Genomic DNA, 16,455 nt, shown 5'->3' with positions numbered 1-16,455 from the left:
TTCCACCCAGCAGCAATGAGGCACCTTCTAGAGAAAGTCTCTTTAAAGAGTCAAGACTTAGACCATCACCTAGTGGTAATGAGGTGACCTCAACCAAGGTATCAGTGGAAACCATGTGGGGAATTGGAACTTCCATTCCCACTTAGCAGTACTGAGGAGTTCTTGCCTCAAGTGTCAGTGATGGCTGAGAGGGAAAACTAGATTTCTGTTGATGCCTTTTTTTTTTTTGTGGTACTGGGGATCGAACTCAGGACCTTGTGCTTGCCAGTCAGGTGTGGCACCACTGAGCTACACCCCCTGCTCACTACTGACTTTGTTTTTGGTACTGGGGATCAAACTCAGGTCCTTGCACTTGCAGGGCAGGCGGTGGAACCACTGAGCTACATCCCGGCCCATTACTGACTCTTGATAATGAGACAGCATGCTACCTTTCCTCATCATTTCTCGGAAAGGATGTCAGAGAAAGCTAGCTAAAACAGAAAGCATAACTAAGACCAAGAGTTTTGTAAAATAATATGAAAGTGTCCAGGTTTCAGTTGAAAATCTATCACACCAAGAGCCCAGAAGATTGCTAAACAAATGCAACAAGACAATCCATACATGCCAGAAGTGAGAGGACAAAGATCTTAAAATGATCGATTCTAAGGCATCATAAAAAATGTTTTAATGATCAATTACACACATGCTGGAAACAAATGGGGGAGGGGAGGAGGCCATCAGCAAAGAAATATAAAATCCCAGGAAAGAAAAAAGATGTCAGGAAGAAACAAGTGGAAATTTTAGAACTGAAAAATACAGCGATTAAACTTAAAAGGTTGGCCAATGGATGATCTTAACAATAGATCGCAGATAAAAGGGGAAAGAATTAGAGAACTGGAAGACAGGAAAATAGAAATGATCTGTTGTGGGCTGGGGATTTAGGTCAGTGGTTCCGCTGCCTGCCTCCCAAGCACAAAGGACCCCAGTTCTATCCTCAGTACAAAAAAAAAAAAAAAAAAGAAATTATCTATTGTGAATAATGAGAGAAAACACTGAAAAAAATATAAGCAAAGCCTCAGGAACCTGTGGGAATATACACAAGTTTTAGCAGTTATGATATCAGAAAGAAAGGAGAAAGAAGGCAGAGCTAAAAAAAATTATTTAAATAATTAATGGCAAAAAAATCCTGACATTTTATGAGACAAAAGCAAACCCAGATTTTAAAAAAACAGAGAGAAATCCACATAGGATAAATCTAAGAAAATTTGCTCATAGACACATCATAATTAAACTCTTAGAAGGAAAAGACTAATCTTCAAGTCAATGACAGAAAAATGATCCATATAGAGGAAGAGCAATCTGAATGACATTAGATGTCTCATCAGAAACCATGGATGACAGAAGGAAGTAGCATAATAAACCTCAAGTGCTGGAAGAAAAGAACTCTCAGCCCCAAATCCTGTAACTATGGAAATATTCTTTAGCAATGAAAGCGAAATCAAGATGTTCTCTGATGAAGGAAAATAGAGAGAATTTGTTGTTACCAGAACTATCCTAAAATAATATGTAAAGGAAGTTCTCTAAATAGCAAGGAAATGGTAATGAAAAAGCTTTGTAACATTAGGAAGGAAGAAAGAACATGATAAGCAAGTATATGATAAATATATTGAATTTTCCTTTTCTTAAATGTTCAAAATTATGTTTTATGATTGAAATAAATTAATGCATTATCTGACATGGTTCTAAAAGTATGTAGAGGAAATATTCAACACAATTCTATTATATACAGAGCAAAATGAAAAAAAAGGGAGGTTATTTTTCTAAAAATATATATATTTCATTATGTATTCACATATATATGAATTTATATATATAAATGAAACCACAAACAACCAATGCATAAGTATATGAGAGATACATTAAAACACTATAAATAAATAAAAATGGAATTCTACAACATGTTCAAATAGCTAATAAGAAGCAAGAGAAAGGAAATGGAGAAGTAAAAGAAAAAATGCACAGGCAGAAAGCAAAAAATGAAATTGAGACCTAAATTTTAATGTATCAATAAATCTCTAGGTCTTTATGGACTCTCTGATGCATTCTATCAAACATTTAAATAAGGATTAATGCCAATTATACAGATCTCTTCCAGAAAATACAAGAGAAAAATTCCAAGTTTATTTTACGAAGCTAGAATTACCATGATACCAAGAGAGAAAGAATAAGAATGACAGGAGGAAGAAGAGGAGGGAGGATGAGGGGAAGAGGAATTGGAAGGAAGGTAATTAAGACAAGGTAAAGAAAATTACGCACCGGTATTCCTTATAAAAATAGATGAAAAAGTCCTTAACAAAATACTGGTAAATAGTGCTCAGCAATATGTAAAAATAATTCTGTATCTTGGCCAAGTTTATTCCAGTGACACAAGGTTTATTCTTATTTGAAAGTGAATGTTGTATACCATATTAATGTGTACAGAAGAAAAATCCTATCAATGGGGCAGAAATTGTTTGAAGAAATTCAACATCCAATCATGATGAAAAATGCTCATAGAAATAGGAAGAGAGGAGAGCTTATTAAAGACCATCTGCAGAAATCTTATAGCTAATATACTTATTGTGAAAAAGTTAAATGCTTCACCACTAAGATTAGGAACAAAACAAATTTTCTCTCTTACCACTCATATTCAATGAGGTGCTAGAAGTTCTAGTTAGCAAAACAAGGCAAGAGAAGGAAATAAAAGGCATACATATCGAAAGGGAAGAAATAAATCATCTTATGTGTGGATGACATGATTGTCCACATAGAAGATTGAGAAGAAAAACACATTTCCTAGAATTTACAAGTGAGTTTAGCAAGGTCACAGGATCGTATTTATGGACACTGAGATTTAAATGCAAAACCAAGTACAATCACTCAAAAATGTAAAGTACTTCGGTGTAATTAAGTAAAGCTTACACAGGACTGACACGCTGAAAAGTACACAATGCTGATGAAGACATCCAAGAAGATTTACAGAAAGAGCAAGACATGTCATATATATAGGTTGGAAGACTTAACAAAGGTAAACTTTCTCTCCAAATTGATACAATAAATTTCTATTAAAATTCCAATTACATTATATATATAATCCCATATACACATTTTCTAAAATTTAGGAGGACATGAAATTAGAATGCTAAAAAAAGTGAAAACAGGAGCTCTGAGTGATGGTGCACACCTGTTATCCTAGCACTCGGGAGGCCGAGGCAGGAGGATCACCACAAGTTCAAGGCCAGCCTGGCTACACAGTGAGTTCAAGGCCAGCCTAGACTATGTAGCAAGACCCTGTCTCAATCAAAACAAGACAGAACAAAACAAAGCACCCTGAAAAAGAAGAGTAAAGTACAATTTACAATTTCAGATTTATTCTAGTTATAGAAATCAGAACTGTGTGGTATTTCCAGGACAGTCACATAAGCTCATGGAATAGAGAAAGAACCCATAAATAGGCCCATAAAATATATCCAAATGATTTTATACAAAGATGGGAAAACAATTCAATTTAAGGAAGAATCTTTACAATAAATGATGCTGGCCCAGTTGGACATGGAAAGGCAAAATAAATTAACCTTAACCTATGTCTCATACCATATATAAAAATAAATTCAATAGACAGTAGACTTAGGTGATAAAAGATTGAAAAGACAAGCTATTGAGTTGCTGAAAAGAGTTGTCAAAGTAGTCTACGGCCATACCACCCTGAACGCACCCGATCTCGCCTGAAGAGTTGTGAGCTACGTGACACAGAACAGTACTTAGGCTATATAAAGGACCCTCAAATGCAACACTGAAGACCTATAGACTTAGAACATGGGGAAAGATACAAGGTGTCTGTTCACCAAAGAGAATATTTGAGTAGACACCTTTAACCTGATTTAAAGATTACACAATATATACATGTATGGAGACACATCACATGGCACACCATTAATACGTTCAATTTTTAATATATCAGTTACAAATACATTTAATTTCAATTTTAAAATGAAAGTTAGCTTCTGCATGAGTACAGATTTTATCCAAAATAATGTGTTGAAATAGCTACCATTAGTAAGACACAGGGGAGGCACTTTGTAAGCACTCTGTACCAAGAGCCAGTTAATTTTCAGAGCCACTCTAAAGGTATGTATGAATTGTTGTCCTTTCTTCCTAAAGAAGGGACCTCAACAACAAAGTTTAACATGTTCAGTGCCCATGAAAGCAAAGTTAGGGCTGACAGTTGCTTTTTTTCCCAAAAAGCAAAATCTTAGTAAGAAAAAAGTCAATTGTTTGTACTGAGGTTTAGTGTGTAGTTTTGCTTTTACATACTAATCTGATTAACATCTTGTGGGGATTTTCTCAACACTCAGTGTAGTTCTGTCACTTCCACAAGTGGTTTTGGTGGCAAGACTCAAAATAACTTAGGTACTTGCGGGAAAGTAGAGATCTATTCCAACCGGAGGGAGTAGCAGGAGTCACAGATGATGTAATGAGGAGCTGTGACACAACTGATCGATCATTCACTGAGATGCAAAAGAAGGGTCTCCAAGTGCCCACACTCACACAGTGCTCCTGATTCTCTTCATTCTCTCCACGATAGTGAGCGTGGAGCTTGAAAATGTTGCAGATTAGAAAAAATGAAAATTTGGAAAACAGATGCTTTCCAGAAACTCTAAAAAACTTGTGTAGGGCAAGAAAAACAAGATGGAGAGGACTAAAATATTCCTTTAAGATATATGACTGGTGCTGGTTTCTTCCTCTTTGCTGACCATGGAGGAGAAAACCTGTATCACTTGTGATAAAAAGTGTGAGCTAAATATGTATCAAATATATGTCTAGTAGTGAGCATTATTCTGTATCACCACAGAGCTATACTACAGCGTTTCTGATTTCTTCTTAACTTGGCAGGGTGTATGGGATCCAGTCTACGAGTATAACACAGTGGTTAAGAGCAAATTGAACACCGGGCTCCAAGCCTGTGTTCTCAGTTCCACGTCCCCAGCCCCTTGTTACATGAAGCTGGGAAGATGACACGAGATTGTCTACCTTAAGCACATTAATACAGTGCCTCCTTGTTTTGTAGACATTGTCTATATGATTATGACAACCAGAGTGTTACACTGAATATTTCCTCTTTTGAAATTAGTTTTTAGCTGCTGGCACACTGAAGTATTTTTGGGTATTCAAAAATATTTGCTAATCTTGAATTTTTTTAGAGTCATAGACAGGTGATAAGTTTCAAGCCCTCTAATGATAGATAAAAAGGTGAAGCACTAGGGCTTTTGACTTCAGTGCCCCAATGCCTCGGGAGGGCAGCCAGCCGATGTGAGAGACAGTCACGTTTAAAATATTCAATCCCTACAAGCACGTTCTTCTATGATGAACAGAACATAGCTATGGAGTTGGAAATTATTAACTGGAACAAACAAACAAACAACCCAGAGCATCCATAATAGCAGTATGGAATAAGTCTGATAAAGAGCAAGTGGAAAAAATGGAATCTTCCCTCTTTGATATCCTCTATTTGGCAGTGATCTTTAATTAGCTGCCAGTTGCCACCTTATGTAGGTTTTCAAATTATGTATTCAATCGTGGACATTTTTAGTGCATTATATTAACTTTGTATTTTTGCTTTTAGATTTCTTTCAAAACAAAGGTTATGCAAATGTTACTGAGTTATCTCAATTTTATGAAGAAGAAATAGTCATTTATTTTAAAGCACCTATGTCAAATATTGATGGATTAAGTATTTTAATCTGCCATTCTTCCAATTGTTTTAATTTGTAACAAGTTTATTTTCTACTTCTGATTTAGTAGCTACTTGGTAGACATTTTTGGAGTTTGCCCTTTTATTAAAGGAGTAATTAAAAGTCAGTCTAGATGAGAAAAGTCTTGTTTTTGTGACAGTGATTGCTTTCACTACTAGAGACAGCAGTATTGCTGCACTGGTATTAGAAGATAAAGGGATATACTCTTTGAATTAAAGAATCATTGTTGCTTCCAGCAAGAAAAAATCCAAAACAACAGTGACTGTGAAACTACATGGTCTTTATCCAGCTGTCACTTTTGCTTGAAAAGAATTTTCCCATTCACATTTCCACAACTTCCTATGTACATTATTTCAGAGAATAAATCTAATCATGTAAGAGAAAGAAAGCTTAAACATATCTGTGCATTAGATAATACTCAAATTAGTTGATTAGAAATATATCATAATATATCATAGCTCTTCAGATGAACAAAATAAATATTTGAAATAGATAATTAAAGAGGAAATGATTTCACTGATTTCTCAAACCTTTCTTCCTGATTCAGCAATTACTAAATCATGGAGCTGCTTCTGAAGAGACTCATTTTCATGAACTTTTTACTTCATCTAGGCCAGGTACTCTTGCTTGATAAATAATAGCAAATAATTCTTGTTTAACAAGCGAGTCTCTCTTTCTTGCTCTTTTCTATAAACACAGTCCACCAAAAAAATGTATATACACATCAGTAGTTCACCATACTAATAAATGTCTGGATGCTCGTGGCCACCACTTGGAGCACCTCTTGAAACTGTAGCGGCCAAAGGTAACTGGTATTAATCTCATGATGCCTCAATAAATATAGCGTTAAAATATTTATACAAGTTTTTCTTTTCCTGATGTATACATTTTTTTCAGCGGACTCTTTCTCTATATACATATGCCATCTCTACGTTATGTTAGTGATTTACAATTATGGGGAACAGTGCATCTAATTGGATGGAAGTGCTCTTATTCCCCGAGTACAACAAAAGGCATGTTTATACTGATTTTCTGGAGATGATAACATGCTAATCAACTATGATATATTTCAAGAGTATACTTAATTATCTGAATAAGAGTTCTTACTGATTAGATAAAAGGAGCTTAATTTGATTTGAGACCTTAGATATTTCTTCTTTGGATTGTTTTACATATTACAATTCATATCACTTCAAAAAGTGCATTTTCTCCCATTCTGAAACAATATCACTCATAAAGACCATGTTGAGGCAAGATTGGAATGGATGGAGGTACTGATTTCCCAGGCAGAGGGAAGCAGTGGGTGTCTTAATATGCCACTAGTGACATGCCAGTTATCAGTATCAGAAACCTCAAATTTGGTGGTGTTTGGTGGGTGCCTAACAATGTTATCAAAATTAATTCCTGACCACAAAAGTCACAGAAGTAAATTTTACTTGTCCACCAATGTCTCCTGCTCTGACTCTTTCTAGCTTGGTGGGATTATCTTTGGAAGCAGCTGGAATGCCTGCCAGAGCTGCTGTGATCCATTAGAAACACTGCTTTCCTTTCCACCCAGAGGGTGAAATTAAGGAGTCCGTATTTACTAGTCACACAAAGAATTAGTTCTAGATTATTTCTGGATACCAAAATCCCCAAGGACAGAGGGTGGCATTACTGTAAATCAGGAGAATCACTTTCAAAATCTCACAAGGGTGGAAGGTTCCCTTTTATTTGGATACATTTGCTACATTCTCACTGTTTCACTTTTCTTTTATGTAGCTTTAAAAAGTAGCTTCCAGTCAAGAGGAAAAAATGCTTATTTTCATATAAGAAAGGTCTGTCCAAGGGCTACTGATTTCACTGAAATTTTTGCTTTTAAAAGCCCTCTATTTAAGTGAAATGCATCAAACAGACAAGCTTAAGTATCACACTGTTTCTCACATATGAGAAAACCAAAGTATAAATAAGAGCAAGATGAAAAATAACAGGAAGAAGTGCGATAGATCTTTTGCAAAAGGGAAGGGGACCAAGAGTTGGGGCGGGGAGAGAAGGCAGGGAAGAGGAGCAAAAGTGGAGTGAGGACATGGAGGACTGTGGTCAGGGTGCCCTGCAAACGTGGAGAAACGCGAAGGAATGAAACTGAAAATAAAAGGTCTACTACTGTACAAGAACCGGGAGTTCTTTTGTGATGACCCCCGCCCCCCATATTGTACCCTTTTATCAAATTGCCCTTTCATTTTTTATCAGACTGTCCTGTCATTGACTCATTCCTTGTCTTGGCAGAGTTCACTGACACAAAAACGGGCCAGGTTCGGTTACTGTATGGGCTGCTCGCCTGTCATCTCAGCTATGTTGGAGGCTGAGGCAGGAGGACGGAAAGTTGAAGGCCAGCCTGGGCAAGTTAACAAGACTCTGTCTTAAAAAAAGTTTCAAAAAGGGCTGGAGATGTAGCTCAGTGGCAGAGTGCTTGCCTAAGCCCGGCCAGGGCCCAGGTTTCAATGTGCAGTACTGCGAACAAACAAACCAACCCTGGCTGGTAGGTATTTCTCTCGAAGCTACTAGTGCATATCCCCCTCTTAAGGGAGTACAGCAGCACCACGCATACGAATGCACTTTCAGTGCTGCTCCATACAAAGTTCTAAGCAGCGCCAGGAACGGGGCGAAGAAACAGGAGGGGGTGGCCAGGAGGATCTTAACCTACAACTCACGCAAAAGAGCTCTTTCTCTAATATTCAGAAAAATGTCTGGAGTAAGAAACTCAATCTGTGTTTGAGTTTTAAGGAATTCTACTCTGTTTTTCTGTACTGCCCAGAAGCCAGAAGGAAAACTGATTCTGACCAGTGAAATATTTGCAGCTATCAGGAGAAACCTGAGCCCTGGGGAAGAGGAGCCTAAAGGGGAGCCAGGACTGAGGCAGGATTTCGCACGCATGGGATGGGGAAGATGCTTCTTGTTTGCTCGTGGACTCCTGGAGGAGGAAAGGCATTCATTCCTTCTGGTGGTTCTTCACTGCTAATCTATGGTTCTTTGGGAGGGACAACTTACAAAGACTAAGCAAAATCCTGCTCTTCCTGACATACCTGCTACTGCACACAGTGAAAGCTTGGCTGGCACACTGACCATCACCAGGTTTAGAGTCAGTTTTCATTTCCAGTTTTACTCTGAACAGAACAGATACACTTGACCTTGAGGCTGATGGAAGCACATTTCTAGTTCCTGCGTCTCTTACATACGAGGCTGCCTCCCCGATCTTCCTTATCTGCTCCCTCCTTCCCTGACTTCTGAGAGCCTGAAGACCTGCTCTACTCTATGCCTTCCCCTTTCTCCAGTATCTAAATCCTCATCTGTTTCGTATCCACACCAGACTTTCCGCTATTTTTATTTAAATGAGCTACATTCCTTTCCGCCCTTTGAAGTAGGGATCTCAAAAGTGCTATGCTGAGCCTGTTAAACTGCAGAAGCCAAAATTATAGTTACTTTTATTCCGATTTCACATATATAGCTGACTGATAGCCATATTTCTCTTTGGTGGAAAAAAGTTCTGAGAAAGTCATTTTTCAGTTAATACAATTTAATGATTACATATTTTAGATAAGATATTAATAAAATAATAAAATGCTTTTATTTAAATTCCTAAATGTGTAGACTAAGGTGATTTTTCTTATATTGCACCCTTAAATACCTTCTTATTTAAAATGACTGTAGTTTTTCCTGACTCTTGGAAAGGACTGGCTTTTATTACATAGTGAAAAATCAATCAGTAGATATGCAGTCCAGTTGTTTTAAAACACAAATGATGGTTTAGTCATATAGATAAGAGAAAAACAATTAATGATTCCAAATGACATTTTAGATCTTACCTCTCTACTTGTGTATAGAAAGGAACATTGAAATGCATTATGCTTAAAAACATGGTGAATGCCAAAATTAAAGTATGAATATTTCTTTCCAGAAATTTAATAAGAATACGTAAGAAACACTTCATGTGGCTCTGAAAAAGGGAAATTTACAATTTGAGGGTAAGGGAGATGAAAAAGATATTAAGAACATGAAAATGGCCCCCCCAGACATACCCACATTATTTTTCTAGTTCTTGATAAATTCCTGAGCATGCCTTGCACTTGATAATCCTGGCAATCCCAAACTTTTATGGCTGAGCTGACACTGTAGATGGGAGAAAAACACAGGCTAATACAGCATAAAGGGCGTGCTTTGTGAGCCAAGACTAAATTAGCAAGTTTTTAATACCTCCCTCTTCATCTGTATCCATATTAAGGTTGACCCTTGAGGTCTACCTTTATTTTGTTTTTTTTAGTACTGGGGACCTTGCGCTTGCGAGGCAGGCAGCAGAACCACTGAGCTAAATCCCTAGCCTGGGGTCTTCCTTTATTTCTCCAACATCAATCATTATGAACTCAACTTAGAACACTCAGGGAGGGACAGACACCAATGGGGAAGATCCAATAATGATAAAAGAGACTTTTGGATGTCTTATCTTTCCCTATTAAAGGATGTTCAGATTCTATATCACTGGGATTTTATAGACTCTTGGTTACCTACTCCAGAAAGGAAGTGTCTGAAGTCTTAATTTGTTTTACTAAGTCACTTTGGCCTTTTTACTGCTGTGTGTTTCTGCTTGAACATTTTAACATGCCTTTACAGGTATTATCCTTTAATTTTAAATCTCTTCACGGGTATTCAGCTTATTTGAAATTCCTAATACTTTGAAATAGTCTGTCATTCCTGCAGAGGATTCAACCAAATCAGAGTGTAATGCCTGAATTTAAAATAACATTTGTTTTTGCATTTATCTGTTACAGTATGACCATCATGTTACATTCTGTTACATAAGGGTGATGAGTTTAGGTCACATATTTCATAAAATGTATGAAATGGTGGTGCTTACCTCATAGCCTTGAGGATCAGATGTATAAATACATGAAAACATTTAGCACAATAGTTGACCTAGAGGAAAGATTCAATGGACAGTACCTAATCTTCTTACCATACTGACTGCAGCATAATACACTAGACTGAGAGAAGCAATGCATTAGAATTCTAGAATACCAACACTTCTGAAACCATGGTTGCTTTCAGCCATTGCAAACGTTTTTGATAACAATTCTTGAAGTACTGATATAGCATTGCCTGGAATTATTTCTTTTGGAGGGGATTTCCATAAAAGTAACATGTTCTTTTAGTAGTGATGAGATTTTTTTGAATTAATGGCTATCAAAAGTTGAGGTTTTGGGGACTAACATAGCAAGAGGGCATATAAAACTGACCACCTCCTGTTACACCATCAAAAAACAAGACAGGATTTAAAAACCTCAACATTGCTCAGTCACTCAGCCAGTCTCGGTGCAGAGGACAGTGACAGAAGATACAGGAGCAAAATTCTTCTTGAGAGATAAACACTTTTTGTCTGTTTTATGGGTCTAAATCTTTGGATCTACAGCTTGGAGGGACCTTCATTTGCTTTTCTACAGTACTGCAAGGCATGGCTACGAGTATACCAATACTAGTCACCAAAGAGTTATGAGAGTTACAGCAGACTGCCATGAGTTCAACACAAGCCTTTCCCTATAACTGATTTTCTAGCCAATCTCTGTGCATCCTGAGATTTTCTGATGACCTAGGCGTCTTCTTCTGCAGATGTGTTGAGAAATAGATTCGAATGGGTTTGCCTAAGTATTTTCACCACTTGCTCTCCTTGAATTCCTCATTTCATTTGCAATTCACTCTCCACCTTTCCATTCTCCAGCTCTGCCTAATGACCAGCTCACCACAATTGCAAAAGTAACTTTAACTTTTAAAAAATGTTCATTGTAGAGTATAATATAAACCCAATAAATAATAATACAATATTACACTTATTTCTATAAATACTGCAGCCCAGGCTAATCCTCCTGTTACTGTCTTCATTATTTTCTTAAATTGATTCTCGCTGAATTTTAACCTAGCATATTCAACTAGATATTAAAATACCTGAAATGGAATATTTAAAGCATTCTTCCATTATCTCTATTCTGTGAGGTAGCAGGTAGACAAGCTGGGTATCATGGCACACACTTGTAGTCCCAGCTTTTCTGGAAGCTAAGGAAGGGGGACTGATTGGTCTGTAAGTTTGAGATGAGCCAAGGCAACAGAGCAAGATTCTGTGCCTCAAACAAACAAACAATCAAACAAACAAACCACCATCCAAAGAGGTAGACATAGCTACTTGTAGGTTCTAAGACCTTAGATTATAGGCAAAATTGTAACAATATAGGGCAATCAAAAGCATTTATCATAATAGCAGGAAGATACAAATGACTTTATATGTTGTAGACATGACAAATGTTTTAGACATATGTTATTTCACACTTGTCAAGAAGCATAAAGATTAATGAAGTTTTTGGATAGATCAAACAGTTATGTTAGCATTTAACAAGGTTAACCTGTACACAGATATTTAAGCAATCACAGGATTACATGGGGTCCTTAAAGTAAATAGGAAGGCAAGAAGATGATCATTATGATACGTGTCGATGCTGTGATTACACAATTAGTATGGACTTGGAAAACAGACGTCGTATAAAATGGCTGTGTGGATGGATAAAGTAAACACCTGCTAGCTCCATGCAGGGTAATAAATGAACAAGACTTTTTGCTGTGAGGCAAAATGATAGCAACCTTCTGTAATTACATAATACGATACCCTTCTTTGGTTGCACAGCACACTTTGCTCCCATAGGCACTCTGAATATCCTGCCGACCCAAACATTCTCTTGCTATTCTCACAACAAAGCAGTTCTCTCTTTTCTTGTCTGCTATTTCCAACTTCCCCTTCAGTAATGGCATTTCCTTTCACCCTTTATGTTCAGATGTCCATCATCTTAGCTACTCTTTATATTTCCATCTACACCTCTGGGGAATGCACTATTTTCTTTCAAAAAGGAACCCCTTCCTTGAGTTTTCTAGGTTTCTAAATTCGAAGAGTCTTTAGGCATGTTTATCTCACTTCAGTTTTTTCTTTTTCAGCATCATTTGACATTGTTGCCTAGACTCTCCCCAACGTGAAGTTTTCCTTATCTTTCTGTCTACCCATTTTTAGTGGTCTTTGAAGCTGAGACTCCTAACTAATCACTGCAATTGATTAGTTAAAGCCAAACACCAAACTCCCTTCCTCTTGCAGCAGTGGAAAGTCCTTAGTTTTTTGCATCAATGAGATGTATGAAGAGGGTGCTGAGAGATTTGAGGCAGAAAGGTTTTGCAAATAAGAAACAGCTACAGGAAGCTTATATCTCTCTCCTGCTAGATTTGAAAGAGGAATATCACTGATCATTGTTGAAAATAATCTTATAATTGAGAGGCACCAGTAAAGCCAAGGAGAGTATGATAGCAGAATGGAAAGGGACAAACCCTAAGTCATTAAAAATATCCTCTAGAACTGAGGGCTACATCTCAGGCTCACTCTAGATCTTGACCACTTCCTACGGTAGCTATTTATTTCCTTAATGCTCAAGGCCGTTTCTCTTGAACTTTCTATAATTTGGAGAAGGCATCTGATAAAGTCTCTGGTTATTCCTTCTCTGCCTCTTCTTCCTAAGTCTGTCTCTTAAATGTTGGTGTCTCATGGGACCCTTCTGTCATTCTTCAATCTACTCCTGACTCAATTACACATACATTCTGGTGATTTGTAAATGTATGTATCGACCTAAGATTATTCTGCTGAGCTTCTGATAAGTATAATCACATATTCACTTTACACACACACTCAGATGCCCTCAGGACGCCTCTAGTCCATGTATTAAAACACAAGCTTCCCTCTTTTCCTCCACTTCCATCTATTACTCTTTCTGTATTTCCCATGTTAGTGACTGGGACATTATAACTAATGACCAAATTAGAAAACTGGATGACAATCTTGGAACTTTTATCTGTTTCCCTGACATATGTCCAGTGAATCACAAGATGCTTTTGTCTCTACTTTTAAAGAAAAAATTAAATCCACGCATTTCCCTTTACTGTCTGTCTGTTCTCCCCTGGATTACTAGGAACTTTCTTAACTCATTCCACTGTCCCAAGTTTTTCTCTCTAGCGCATTCACTGAAAAGCCATCAGTGTGCTCTTTAAATGAAAACTTGATCATGTGCTTTCACCGCTTAAAATGCTTCAATGTTCTTTTTTCAGTTTCTCAGCAGATAAAACCCAGAATGATCTGGCTTCTACTTTTCTTCCTAGCCTTATTTGCTTCCATTCTTCTGTTTCTGCTTTCCTGTTTCCTTCCTAAAGACAGCCCTATCCTGTCTCATCACTCATCACATCATGTTACATTTACCTGGAGTGCTGGATATCACCCAGAAGGCAAATTAATAGCATACACAGCACCTGGAAATCAAGGTATTCCCAATTATCTCAGAAAAAATAACTAGATATTTCACATCATTGCAAAGCTCTGACATAGTCATCAAGGGGGAAATTCACCAAGATGACAAAGAATGTATGTATTTATGTAATGAATATGTAAATTACGAAGTTCAATCGTACAATAGACTCTCTTGAGCTTGAAAACTAGAATAAGAGCCACGAGAACCAGAGAATTTAAGAACGAGAACAGCATCCACAATGCCACCTGCCTCTTCCTCTGTCTTACCCTGTGATTTCCCTTCAGAGGTCATCATAATTCTAAATATTATGTTTCTTATATCCTTCTAAAAAGCCTTACGCATGTACTTAGGGATAACTGGTTTTAGTTTTGTTTCTGAGATTTGTAAATATTATATTTTAAATTTTTTTTCGGTACCAGGAATCAAACTCAGGACTTTGTGCTTGCCAGGCAGGCGTGGCGTCCCTGAGCTACATCCCTGGCCCAGAAATATAGTATTTTTGATGTGTGCCATGGCTTGGAACTTTTCTCCATATGTTTAGTCTATTTACTAACTTTTATTGCTATGAAATATACTTTTGTATGAATAACAGAATTTACATATTTTCTGCTTATCGACATGTGAGTTTGCCCAATTTTCTGGTATTGTAAGCATTCGAAGTATCCTGAATGATACATCCAAGTTTTTCTAGTTCAATACCTTCAGAGGTTTGGGGGAGGGCAGGGTGCGTGGATGTTCATCTTCACAAGGTAACTCGTTACCAAGAGACTGTGCTTTATATTCCCAGGAGTACAGAAGTTTCCTTGGCCCCTAAACCTGCAAACAACTAGCGTTTCTCAAACCTGGTCATTTTTGCCAGTCAGATTTTTCATTTTCCTCATTGATAAAATGGGCTGTTTTATTTTAATGTTTAGGTACCTTCTTAGTTTTCTTTGTATTTTACAATTTAAAAACTTGTGTTACATGTTGTTTTTAATTGATCTTCAAGAGTTTTAAAAAATATACTATGGCATACAAATCCCTTGAGCCTGATAATATATTGCAAATATCTTCTTGGTTATAGCATTCTTTTTACACCTGTTATGGTGACCTAGCAGGTAGTAATGTTGGTACCTACTGATCCCTTAACCTACCTCGCCAGATGCAAAGTATCTTCTTCATTTTTCTTTCACCAGTATCTAGTAAGTGCTCAACACACAGTAGTGCACATTACTCATTGCTCACTAAACGTTTGTTGGATGCATTTCTATGACTTTCAAAATGGTAAATCAATCTGTTTATGGTCAAAATTCATTTTATGCAAATTGGCTACAGCCCATTGTGGAAGCAAAGAGAGGCAGAAGTGCATATCACACAGCTCTCTACACACGCACTTCGACGAGTATCTCATGACACTCTTAAGAGTGGCGCTACAGCATCTGCAGAGGGGTGGCAGGGTGTTCACGAGCATTCATTACCAACACCTGGCAGTGTTCATTTTCCATTCTTTTCAGTGTACTTAGTGTTAACTGACGTTTAGAGTGGAAAAATATCTTGTCTGAAGTTATCAACAAAGTTAGAAATGATGCTAAGACACAGATAGGGTTACATATTACAACGAACGTACAAGGTTCATGGTTTGTGTCATCAATTTGAAATTGGTTACCTTTTTAGTAACGGTGTCCGGAGGTACATCCCGCCTCCCAAGGGGGTAAGGGTTCCATTGGCCACTAGGAGACACATCTTCTTGTCCATTGTCTAAAATGTTGCTTTGCTGGGACGGGGTCTATTGCAAAAATGGTATGGCATTCTTTAGTGATGTCATAGAAGTTTATCATAGTTCTCTGAAAAGAGCCCCTAATAATTATGGTAAAATTAATTTTGTTTGATTGTAGAAAAAATATATCCTCACTGAAAATATTATTAGATACTATCTGCTGAATATAAATTCTCAATTATAGTTTTTTGGAAGCAGTAAAAAATACAAATAAAATAAACATCTTAGAGTTATTTGCTGACTTAAAAACAACTTTAAATTGTTTATAGTACCTGAATAAAAATAATCGCAATAAAGTCAACTGTTAAAAGCGACAACATTTTAAAGCTTTCCTAGTTTGTCTCTTTAGTATTATCTTACCATTTAGAATATAAACTGAAACCATGTAATCCATAGTATGGAACTTATAACATTCCAAACCATAATCCATAAGGTTGTAATGATTCTGGGAGAATACGCCTTTCACTAATCCAAAACAGTATTAAGACTCGCATAGTGCAAGATTCAAAGTACTATGATGCTACTGACGGATAGCTTTGGAGAAAGGTTAAACCAACATCAAAAATATTATGCT

The 16,455-nt window shown here is 37.0% G+C and overlaps 1 protein-coding gene across 16 annotated transcripts in view; it reads right to left on the bottom strand.

Annotated features, from left to right (window-relative positions):
- The window catches only part of Lrrc7 (leucine rich repeat containing 7), a 496,759-nt gene that overhangs the window by 48,401 nt on the left and 431,903 nt on the right, over positions 1-16,455 (bottom strand). For 12 of the 16 annotated variants that reach the window (XM_087212656.1, XM_087212660.1, XM_087212654.1 and 9 more), the window contains one exon: positions 15,771-15,890. The exons of 3 other annotated variants lie outside the window; for them this stretch is intronic. In XM_087212656.1, coding sequence (XP_087068782.1) covers positions 15,771-15,890 — 120 coding nt within the window. Of the gene's footprint in view, positions 1-15,770; positions 15,891-16,455 lie in introns of those variants that run through there. One more of the 16 variants, XR_015451809.1, reaches the window with a different exon arrangement.

This window comes from Heterocephalus glaber, unplaced genomic scaffold (assembly GCF_053883595.1).
Source record: "Heterocephalus glaber isolate CG9 unplaced genomic scaffold, H.glaber_assembly_v1.0 deba00001442, whole genome shotgun sequence".
NCBI lineage: Eukaryota > Metazoa > Chordata > Mammalia > Rodentia > Bathyergidae > Heterocephalus > Heterocephalus glaber.
The sequence above is the reverse complement of the archived record's forward strand: the minus strand, read 5'-3'. Positions and strand labels throughout refer to the sequence as shown.